Source organism: Dama dama, chromosome 15 (genome assembly GCF_033118175.1).
Source record: "Dama dama isolate Ldn47 chromosome 15, ASM3311817v1, whole genome shotgun sequence".
NCBI lineage: Eukaryota > Metazoa > Chordata > Mammalia > Artiodactyla > Cervidae > Dama > Dama dama.
Window position 1 is genome coordinate 55,443,941 of NC_083695.1, and position 12,366 is coordinate 55,456,306.

Here is a 12,366-nt window from a genome sequence, read left to right on the forward strand (position 1 = left end):
TGGTTTGGTTTAATGTGCTTTAGTAACTTTCCTTGGGTACTTTTGAAATGGCAACTTTTTCTACAAACAATGCCATAAAAATAAGTAACTTAGGATCCCAGAGTTTATAACTGGCTCCAACTAGACTAGATCAGCGAGAAGCAGATGGAAAAACCCTGTGGCACTGACATTCTTTTCCAACCACCACACAAAAATCCCAGGGACTGAAATAAGAGTTTGACTCCTTGACAAAATATAGCTCTTGGGTCCTCCTTTTTCTTTTGTTGCCTGTTCCTACCACCTGCTTCGGTCCCCATTATTCAAGGACTTATGTCACTCATCAAGTGCATGAATGCTAATTCCTTAAATAGGTGCCACAAAACATGAGGACAGGATGGTACCATTAGATCATCACAGGCGTAATTCCCTAAGGTCACCACTCTAGCCACCCATAGGCTAACTTCATTTTCAAGCTCCTAAGAAGCTTTGCTTTTACTAGCCAGCAATGCCACAGCCTGGTGTGGAAGACTCCAAATGAAGGAGCAGCTCTGTGAATCCTTTTGTGGAGAGTGCATGTACCTGACATGAGATGGGAACTTCAGCATCCCAAGGAATAGAAATGCATTCCAGGAGCTATTTTCAAACAGCAATGAATTTCTTCTCCACTCGTCTAATAGGGAGTGGGTTACATATGAGGTCTTTGATATAAGGTTCAAAATATTTGCAAAATATGAACTATAGTGCTTTCCCTTAAACTAGAAAGACATGACAGTTTCTGTTTTGTTGGCTTAAAAAATAGTGTAAATTTCATGACTCACACAGAAGCACTGATGGCAGTTTTGAACTTTAGACATTGTTTGCAGGTAACTTCAGGACTTTTAAAACTGTTACATGTTGGTTTAATATCAATCAGCAACAAAAAATAATTGGCTCTTAATCTTCACCTGAAATCTTATTATGACATGCAAAGAGAACTCTCTAACATAAGCTAAAGAGAAAAAAATGAGATCACAAAAGCATATAATCATGAAGCTGGGTGGGATTTCAGTAGCCGTGATCCTTTTTTTAAACAATGTTTCAGAGATGCAGGGCAGAGAGCTGAAGTGATGTTGAACAATACATTGACAGAGCATTCAATAACCTTGAATTTCACCGTGAGAGAATTATTCCACTTTCAATTCTCTTTTAAGTTTTCTGATGAGGAAAGTTTTTAGAGGTACATCTTAAACACCTCTCCTTCACCTGCTAATCTTTTAAAACAGAGAACAGGACTAGGGATCAGTTTTTAGTAGATAACAATGTCTGGCTAGAATTTGATCACGGTTTCCTTCTTTTGTAGTGTTAAATAATGACCTTCCATTTGTGGGAAATTATACACCACTTAAAGAGAATAATACTTTCTTTTTTGCATAAGTTAAAGACAGTGAATCAATGCAAAGAAAGTCATTAAGTATTGAATAATTAATGGACGAAGTGTCAAGTGGATATGCAATTGGATTTTAAAAATCCCTACATTTCCTTTAAGGATCCTATTAACTAACTCAAAACTCATTCTATGAATATGTTTCCACACTTAAATACAGCATAAGTCAGACTCCATTTCACAAGCATCCTAATACCCTCCCAAGACCTCTGCAATCACCTTGTTAATCTTTTACCCTTTTAAATGAAGAATTTCTTGAGGAAAGATTTAGTGCCTTGCTGAGTCCCTTGGCTTGTCAAAAATTCTTCTGGGCGTGGTAAGGAGAATAATTACTGTATAAGATTTCTCACATGCTAAAAGAACAAGTACATTCAGAATTCTCCTTGGCATATGTTGAACTAGAAAAAGATAGAAGAACAATTAACCCAAAACAAATGTTTTTTATCTACATAAGGTCATATGTTCAAATCTGCATGTGAATATCTTTACGTCATTTAACCAGGTCTCCAACTACTGCCAGTCAGTCAATGCAAAAGGGCAAACTGTATCTATAATAAAAAGCTGGATGGGCCTATTGAATGAATTACACATTCCAAAATGATTCAAGCCCAAAACAGATAAAGGAATCACCAAAGTTTTCATCTAGTTATTTCTTAGATATAATTTGTAGGTTCCTGCAGGTTGGAGCAGTGAGACGAGACACATACCCAGAGCCAGAAGTGAACATGAACACAGTAAATTCTAGTCGCAAGATAATATATGCTTTGCAGTCCACATTAGTGAACCTCAGGGCAAATGTAAACAGTGTCTTAGAAGTGAATTGGCATTTCCCTTGTTCACTTATGCAGAAACACACATATGTACTCCAAAAAATATATTTTCTGATTTCTAAATTTGTATAAGGATAATCTTGAATTTCATATTCCCATGAATTAGCCAAAAATGCCTAGGAAGCTTTATAAAACACAAGCTATTTTTAAAAACCTGTTTGCTTTTAAATACTTCCACTACTGAGATACTGAAATCCTAAAGGGTGGTTGTCACACATAAATCTTAAAAATAAAGGGGAAATATTAGAAGATATCATTAAAGTCATCATTTGATAACAAATTAATTCTGCCTTCATAAGACAACTAACCACTTGACATCAGAACTCTTCCTAGGTGATAGGATTTCAACAGTCACTCTTCCAAAACAATACATCAGGAACATGATTTGTAATTTGCTAACAGTTGTTTCTATGGACAAACCATACATTTTTTAAAGATCAAATGTGAGAGCCTTTTGAAGACTGAAACAAATAGATAAATTTTCAAAAGTCAAAATCTATTTGCATCTGTGTGATTTTTGCCATAAACACATACCACCACTAATAATATTTAGAATTTATTAAAAAATTTGAACAGAAATACTGTTTAGTTTTAAAAGTAGACTTTTTCTAACTTATGTAAATAGGAAAAGTTTTACATTCCTAATGTGCAATAAAATAAATGCATAACTATTAAAATAAAACATTGACTATAAACTACCTAATATCACCTCACATATGATATTTTGAGAAACTCTGGGCTGTATGATAAAAAACTAAATTTATATCCATGTATTATAGTCATGCCCTGGCTTTGCCTCTTTGTTACTAACTATAGTACCATATTTCTACAAATTCCAACATCCCACTTATTCAGTTTTATGCTACAGTTGTTATTTTTCTATTTTAAGAAAAATATCTGGCATTCATATTGTGTATGCCTTGCAAAGATTGTAAAAAAAAAAAAAAAAAAAAAAACTAACAAGGGTAATGCCAACTTCCAACGTATATAAGTTAGATAAATTCTGCCTTGGAAAACTTCTCAGCCTAAAGTAGATTTTACCAATTTGAAGTCACTGATCTTAAAGTGTGTGGGTAAACAAACAATACACAAAACAGACTGTTATCTTTCATACAGAATTAACAAAATAAACATTCTTTATAGCACTGCCTGTTGTCCTCCACAACAATAGTAGCATTAGCAGACCAAAGGTAAAATCACAACTAAGGAGATTCTTTTGGTACCTCTTATTTAAGGCCCCTAAGATTTGCCTTGAACCCTATCACATGTTGAGGTATATAGATGCTTTACAGGTGGAAGATAATAATGATAAGGTCTAATAAAGACCTTTATTCAATTTCACAAATCAGCAACTAGGAAAAAATGGTAGTAATGTATGAACTCCAATAGACACAGTCCATAGAGCTGTTCTCCATGTGTAGGCATCAACCATGAGGACAGACCACAGGAGTTTAGCCATAGAACCATTGTTCTTGGTATGACGCTGGTGACTGGCATGCTTGTGAAGGCTAGAAATGCCACCAAACTTGGGGAGATTGTCCAGCACTTAAGAGAACAGGAACAGAAATAGATACAAACATAGTCAATTGGAAAATGGGTTGGGGAACATCTGAAAGCAGTTTAGTAAGGAAACATACACAGTTTCTTCCCTCTTGGCAAGAAAAAACAAAGGACCAGAGGGAACCACAGAGATGATTACAGATTTGGAATATAAAATTTCCAAAGAACCAGTGAAAGGAGTTGAAATTACTACTCAGGAAAATAGACTGAATGAGGGTTCATTAATTAATGTCCTTATGAATGGGTCCATTTATCAAGACAACCAACCATCTGGTATCCATGTTTGATGAAGTTGAACAAGAAAGTCAGTGTGGCACACAATATGGAAAATTGTGAGACTGCTAAGCCTGAGAAGAAAGGTCCTCACAGATTCTGAGCAGTACATATGCCAAGTTCACCAACTGAGAACCAGAGAACTTTTAGTCTATATTTTCTGCAATAAATTAAACCAATGCAACCTTACGGAAGCCACATAATATCTCTGGATTCAGCTTCCTCATCTGTAAAATGAACATATTAGGTTAATATTTTTAAAAAAGAAAACTAATGCTAAAACTACAAGCACGAACTCAGGATTCAAATTTTGTCTTTGTCACTTACTGTTTGTATGCCTTTGGACACATTCTGCGCCTTGAATTTCTTACCCACAAAATGAAAGTAATAATAATATCCTCATATGTTTGTTGAGAAGGTTAAATTAATTAATACATGGAAAGCATTTGTACAGATCCTGACTCAGGGTTAGCTGTTGTTTTTCCAGTTGCTGTTACTATTATGGGCAAGTGTTAGAAGTAAACTCTGTCTGATTAAGCAGAAAAGTTTATTAAAAGGGTACTGGTTTCTAGAAATTTTGGATTTGGAGAACTAGATTCAAGAGTAAAAAAGATGTAAGCTTTTACGAAAAAAAATATATATATATAAATATATATACACGTATAACAGAATCACTTTGTTATACACCTAAAACTATTAATAACACAACACTGGAAATCAACTGTTTCAACTTTAAAAATATATAATAATATTAAAACAAAATAATTTCAAAAAGGGTAAACTCTTAGAAATGAAACCCAGAACCACACACAAATCTGGAATGGTAATAAGACATATCCACCGTCAATGCTAATATTAGCACCATGACAGTTTCTGCACCAGAACCCAATTTAACTTTATTATAACCAGAACTATCCCAGCTACAAGGGACACTAGAGAAGCAAGTATCTGGGCATTTTTAACTCTTACAGGAAAAAGGTAGTTTTGCCCAGATTTCTCAGATGTAGTCAAAGATCAGATGCCAGGTGGCCCAAATTAACTCAGTCTGCTTGTCCTTCAAGCAAAGATTTATTGCTCAGAATCATGTATTAAAGGTTGGATGGTTTTATCCAAGGTGAAGAAGATGGTATATAAAATTTCTTAAAGACTCCGAGGTTCCTTCATGAAACGGCTTAAAATATCTGTGGCAGAAGGGACTTCCAAATACTCTTAACATATAACTGAGTTATGGGTAAGCTCAGTATTCAGTATCTAAATTAAAGACACTGGATTTATAGTTAGAATTAGGTCTTTATTTTGAAATTTATGTAGTTGAAGATTTTCATCTATTTATATGTGACATTCACATCTTTGAATGGAAAAATAAAAGATCCCAAAGTTTAATGAACATTCTCTCATAGAAAACAAAAACCTGTTTTTTTTAATCTCTAACTATTTATACATGTATGCTGCTGGAAGAATGCACCCCATAAGAAGGACATCAGCCAGGAGAGGGAGGAGCAGCTCTAACTGTGCTTTATCTATTTTAAACTCAACTATAAACATGGTGCCTAAAATACCAGCAATTCAGCTTCCAACAGTCCAAGTAATGGACAGCTATTCTAACCCCATGACTAATGCCCAGAGCCTGTCTTAAACTGGCCTGGACCTCCACTAATTGGTGCATTCTGAGCCCAGTGGGTTGTTCATAGGGCAAATCTCCCCCAGTGTCTGAACTTCATGGCATCTCTGCACCAGTCAGACTCTTGGCAATTCCCCAAAATACTGTTGGTGTTACAGAAACAACAGAATTAATAATCTCTCCTAATCAATCATTTTGACTCATAATCACATAAGTTCTCCGATATATATGATACGCACAAAACAGTTTGGTGACATTTTTAACAATAGCAAGAAACTTGAGGAGGAAATTCTAAAGGTCAATCTGCTGGTTGCCTATTTATTTTCAAGCTATCAAAACTTGTCAAATGAGAAATTCTGAAATAGCCACTTCACTATTATGCAATGAAACTTTGTTTCCTTAGGTTGAATAATACAAATATTGCCAAGTTTATAGTAAATTTATTCCAATAATCCATTGGGAAGTATATCTCCAGATACTTAAATAGAAATGGCCTCAGAGGGATCTGTGTCAATTCAGCAGTAACAGTCAGTCCTAGGAGGTGGACTATAGAATGGGCAATAGAAATATTTCTCTCTGTAAGAAGTAGGTATGAAATATGTTCTTTCCAAAATTTGTGTAGTAAAATGATTGGAAGTTGGAATGATTTTAAAAGCAACAGAGAGTCTGCAATTTAATGGCATGACAATTTTTTCATTAATAAGTAACTGAATGTATGAATCTGTTATAAGTGAATAGGCTTTCATATAACAAAGCAAAATATAGTAGAAATTAAGCTGATAGACTCTGACACTAGACTGCCTGGCTTTAAATTCTGACTCCCCACTTCCCAACCACAGGATCTTGGTAAATTACTTAATCTTTTGTGGGCTTCAATGTCTTCTGTAAAATCAGGATAGTCATAGTCCATAATCTATAATACTGTTTGAAATTAGAAGAGAGACTGGTATGTAGTAAGCACTATATAGATATTTGTTAAGTAAATAAAAGCTTTAATATGTCTCCAAAAATATCAAATTCATTTTTTAGGAAATTCTTGGTTGAGACATAGCTCATTGAATTCTTAAGTTTTTTCCTATAAGTATAAAACAGTTCATTTCTCAGATTTCTCAGTGAAAGCTTTTTTAATGAATAATCCTAAAAGAATATAGGGGAAGGAAAAAAATACAAGAACTCTTGAGGCAAATATTTCCATGTTTATGGAATAAAATGAGAAGCACCTACTTATTTATAGCAAAAAGTAATCAAGGCAATGTAGAACACCTATATGACATCTTTTTAATTTAAAGCAACATGATTAAATTATTAGGAATTTTAAACGTGATTACAATTAAAGACATTATTTAAATACCGTAATCCAAAAAGCTTTTGTATTATCAATTATAAAATAATTGAGAAAGTCTCAAGTTAGTATTCACAAAGATTTAACAGTGAAACTAGAAACTGCTTTACTTTGATTTTTAACAAACAACTACCATGTAGAACAATGTCCTTCAATAACTAAAATGTGTCTTTTAGAAATATATATAGAAAAGTATTTGGAAAGGCAGACAAACAACAACTGCTTCTACAAACAGGTAGGGTGGCACATTGAGAAATTTTTCTTTTTTACTTTATACATTACCATGTTTTTTCCAACATCATGTATCATTTTATGGTATAAAAAATTTTTAAGTAATCATGGTAGAAGTTAGTAATGAATACAGACATTTGGTCCCTTACATTTTCCTTTTTCCAAAAATCACAATAAAGTATAATAACAAAGAGCTCTGGCTATGCCTAAGTGAACAGTAAATTTATCCCTCTTTAGCAAATGAACTGTCAGCTCAGAAGTGGTGGATTAGGCCTATCTTTCACTTTGGGGCCCCTGAAGTTATTTTTAGGTCATTAACTTTCAGAAAAATAAAGACAGCACTGGCAGAAAACCCTGTGTTACTCCTCTCTGAAAAGGACATTATATAGCTGATTCACACTGTTGTATAGCAGAAACTAACACAACTTTGTAAAGAAATTATATTCCAATTAAAAAAAAAAAAAAAGGACACTGAATTTACCAAAGGTCTTTTTATGACAAAGGAAAAAATAGAAGCTAATTATACTTGGGCTGAGAACAGCATTGGTTCCCCACAAAGATCCAACATTAGTGAACACCTCTCACCAGTCTTGTCAACTTCAAAGACAGATTTAAGTCTCTCCCTGGGGACCTCCCAAATTAGCCAGTTCCAATGGTAACCTTCATGATATTTCTAATTAGGGGTTCACATTGCCTTGCTCATGAAACAATCTCAATCTAGGCAGGCAAGAAGAGGATTAGTAACTATTGAATATATATCACATGCCAAGACCTGTGCCATGGACATCCGATGCATTATCTCCTTTAATAAAAAACTGATTATGTCTCCACTTTATAGATGAAAAACACTCAGGATCTGAGAAATCAAGACATTTGTCCAAAGGCCCACAGCTAGTGGATCCTAGAGCCAAATAGTCCAGGTCCAGAACCCTCAGAGACTTCAACATTAAATCAGAACCCCAGATTCAAATTATGGTCAGATTCTTTGATGATCAGGCATTGGTGAGTTTGAATGGCAATCAAAAAATAATGATGACCCCTTATATTTGTCCAGCACTTTATAAGTTTTCACTGTGCTTATCTGGAGCAAGTCCCTGAAGCAAAGAACATGGTGTTAAAATCCACATTGAGGAGACTTCAATTTTTATCTGACCAGTCTACTACTATTACTTGTCAATAAGCATCTTCCTTATTAAGAAATTATTTTGAAAATGCTCAAGGAACTCAAACTAAAGATTGTATTGCTTTTTTCTCCCTCCTATACTCCACATGGAATTTGCAGGAAAATGGACAAAGAAAATACGGTGGTCCCCCACCTGGTTGGGATGCTGCACCCCCAGAAAGGGGCTGTGAAATTTTTATTGGAAAACTCCCCCGAGACCTTTTTGAAGATGAGCTTATCCCACTATGTGAAAAAGTGAGTCTGAAGATGACTTTTTTTTAATCTTTTAAGGAAAAAGATACTATTCTCTTCACCTTGCTTTCACCCTCATTTTTCTTGGTCAGTGATGGTTTCACTTCCAATCGCCATTCCTCAATCATGGACAAAGTTAAAACCTTCCTAGCTATTAGTGATTTGCCTCTAATTATCAATGCCTTGAATTCTCTCTGCTCTATTATTCACAGCTGAAACTACCATTGCTGATGACTTTTAAATCTGTACTTCAATCCCCCATCTCCACTGGCAAAGCCATCTTACTGCAAGCTCAACATATCTGTCAGTCTAGAACAACACTACAACAACCTGCCTAAAATAAGCTATTGCTTCAACTTGAAATGTTATTATGGTTTTATAAAGTGTAAGACTGTCACATTAAAAAAATGTGTGTGTGTTAGTCATGGCTCAACCATGTACCTGTATACACTGATCCAGAATGAAAAAATTTCTTTCTAAAAATTTGAATGTGATGAACAAGATTAACAACATGGTTTTTCAAAGTTATTACATAATTGAGGAATAAATTTCCTCAGTTTTAACTCTAAATTATATTTTGTTACTGAACCCAAAGTTAAAGTGAAAATGCAAAATTGACGTTCTTGATAATTTACCAGGTGGTGTTTAAAACAATCACATTCCTAGAAAATGTAGTGAAAATGAGAGTTTAGCTATTTCTTTTCCTAATGCCCAAATCAGCTCTGTGTGTGTTTGTATGTGTGGAATTCAGCCTGTTTCAGAACTACTGTTAATTTTATACAAACAACATCAATTGGCACATGCACAAATTATGAGGACTTCATCCTGTAAGAATCTTATATACTGAATGTGAAAATAAGTGCCAAAGCCACCTGAAATGCAGATGAAACATGCTTGAACTTTTTTCTAATGAGCCCAGGAGAAAGAGGTGTCCATCACCAAATACCTGGAGTGGCATGGGGTGGGGCTGAGCTGATGGGGAGCCAGCACTGCAATAATAGCATTTGCTGAATAGCGCCTCTTCTCACACATGTTCCTCACATCTGTGTCAGCCATCCTTTTACAGCAACCAGCAATAATGAACGACTGTATCTGGATCATGGAGAATGGTTGGGGAAGCAGGAGAGAGTAGCATAGAGGCAAAGCAGGAGCACCCGTGGCCATGGAGGTCTGGCCCCGGATCAGTTGCATTAACACTAACATTTGCCTTCCACCTACAGACGCCTACAGCCCTGCAGAAAACAGGGCTTCCCAGACCATCCTCTGAAATAAACTTCTCTGTTCACCTTTGTATTATGGTGCGGGGAAAGATAGCAAATAAGTCAGTTTTGCAATGTTCCAAATAAATGTTCCTAGTTTTGGTTTTTAAACACTAAGGGTAGAGTACAACCAAGTAAAGATAAAACTATGGAGACTTCAGAGGTCAATGTAGAGAATAAGGACAAATCTATTGAAAAATTGTACTTCTGATGACAAATGTGTTTTCTGGTCCTTAAAACAGTGTATAAATCCCCAGATAATTGTGTGATGAAAGGTCACTTGCTCTGTCAAAAATATATATATTCTGGCAACTCAGGCCGAAATGCCACTTGCACATGTTTTCCTTATTTATCTTGACTTTGCCGATGAGTCAGAAGACAAATTTGAACCCAGCATGAAAACATGTGAACCATTCATATGGGATGCAAATACCAAATGTGGTAGAGGCAGACTTCACAAAACATTATGTGTGTGTATGTGTGTTTAAATATGAATTCTCTCTTTTCATTACTTATAGATTGGTAAAATTTATGAAATGAGAATGATGATGGATTTTAATGGCAACAATAGAGGCTATGCATTTGTAACATTCTCAAATAAACAGGAAGCCAAGAATGCAATCAAGCAACTTAATAATTATGAAATCAGGTAAGATCTATCTCTTCTAGATTAAAAGTGAATCAATGTACCTTTATCTATTCTTCTATCAAGGTTATCTATATGTTAGTATATGCAAAAGATAGCCAAAATCAGGAAAAAAATAGGTTAGTTCTTTTCCTTGGAAATCAATTTAATGAAACATTTATTTAGCCAACATTATATAAGGTGCCAGACTAAGTTCTGTAAACTATTCAAAGAAACAAAATTCATTCATTTATCCATTTGATAAATATGTGTTGGCCACTGTTCAAACCATTAGAAGTATCAGGGAACACTTTCCTCCAGTCATAGTAAGCAACTGGATGTATTCAAAAGAGTTTGGAAAAATAAAACCAGGAAATGGGATAAAGCTGTGTGAAGAGGTTGCTGTTCTAACTTGATATGTTTAAGAAAATACAGTTCTGGGAAGCAAAATTTGATCTGAGACTTGAATGAAAAGAATCCACCATGATAGTCAGACCTAGAGGAAGATCATTGCAGAGAGAGAAAGAGCAACAAGTAAAAAGGGTCTCAAAATGACAGTAAGCATGATGTTTTAGAGAACAGGAAAAAAGCCAATGTTCAGAACAGAGTGAAGCGAGGAGGATTGAGGGCAATACAGTTAGTTGGAGAGTCATATTTCCTCTTTAAGAATCTGGATTTTAGTCCAATAAAAGGGGAAATCACAGAAGAGTTTAACTAGAGTCATACTTTTTAAAACATTCCTCCAGCTATTAAGGACCCAGGGTAAGGACTAAAAGAGGGAAAATAAGTTTCAAGGGCTGCCACTGTGTCTAGAATGAGGCAGGAAATGCTGGTGGTTAGACAAAGGGGCTGGTTATTGGTGTAGGTGGTAAAATGGCAGATGTGGGAGATATTTTGGAGGTTGAATAGACAAGACTGGCTAAGTATTGGATTTAGAAGAAAACTGGATTTTGGTCGAAGTTTCTCTGGATGTGATAGTGTCATTGAGATGGAACAGGCTGGGAGAATAGCAGGAAAACATGAAGCGCTATGTTTGGGACAGGCGACACCTGAAATGAACATTACATGTCCCAGGGAAGACACTGAGGAGATGACTGTGTGACATTAGAGTCAGGAGAATGGTCACGATTGGAGCATAAACTTGGGGGTCAGCCAAATAAAGGGAATATTTGAAGACTTGAAATTAGCAGAAGGTTCCAGGACACAACTGACCCTATACAGTCAATAAATTGGCAATAGGACTAAACTTCATGAAAATGTCTGAGTTCCAAAACGTAAACTAGAGGGAACTGCCATAAATCCTTTTTTAAGGAAGCCCAGGGTCACCCAGAGCAAAGATTAGTGTACTGAGTGAAAAAGGAATAGCTTGGGGTCAGACAGGTTTCAGTTGAGTGTCAAAAAGTGACTTGACTTCTCTGAGCCTCAATTTCCTCATCTACAAAGTGTGAATAATAATAATACTTATTTCATAGATTTATTATGGGGATGTTATCAAGATTTTTAAATGTTTAGCCCAGTATTCAGAACATAGTAATAGGTCAATAAATGACAGAAGTCACACATTAGCAACATTAATTCTGAGATGCTGTTTTTCACCGGAAGGAAGGAAGGCATTCCTTCCTGTAAGAGTCACACCTTAAAAGTGATGGAATCTGAAATTTGATGAGTACAAAGACAGTAGATTTCCTACCATTATTTTTCTCTCACTTGTTATAGGCCCAAAATAAGTTCCACATTACCCCTGTAATTGTGTAAGTCAATTGACTATTGGATCATTTTTCTTAAACCCCTTGGCCACAATGGGATTGA

The 12,366-nt window shown here is 35.3% G+C and overlaps 1 protein-coding gene across 6 annotated transcripts in view; it reads left to right on the forward strand.

Moving 5' to 3' along the window:
* A1CF (APOBEC1 complementation factor) overlaps positions 1-12,366 on the forward strand; it is an 87,100-nt gene that overhangs the window by 37,520 nt on the left and 37,214 nt on the right. For all 6 annotated transcript variants that reach the window (XM_061162082.1, XM_061162086.1, XM_061162080.1 and 3 more), the window contains 2 exons: positions 8,542-8,676; positions 10,451-10,581. In XM_061162082.1, coding sequence (XP_061018065.1) covers positions 8,542-8,676; positions 10,451-10,581 — 266 coding nt within the window. The remainder of the gene's footprint in view (positions 1-8,541; positions 8,677-10,450; positions 10,582-12,366) is intronic.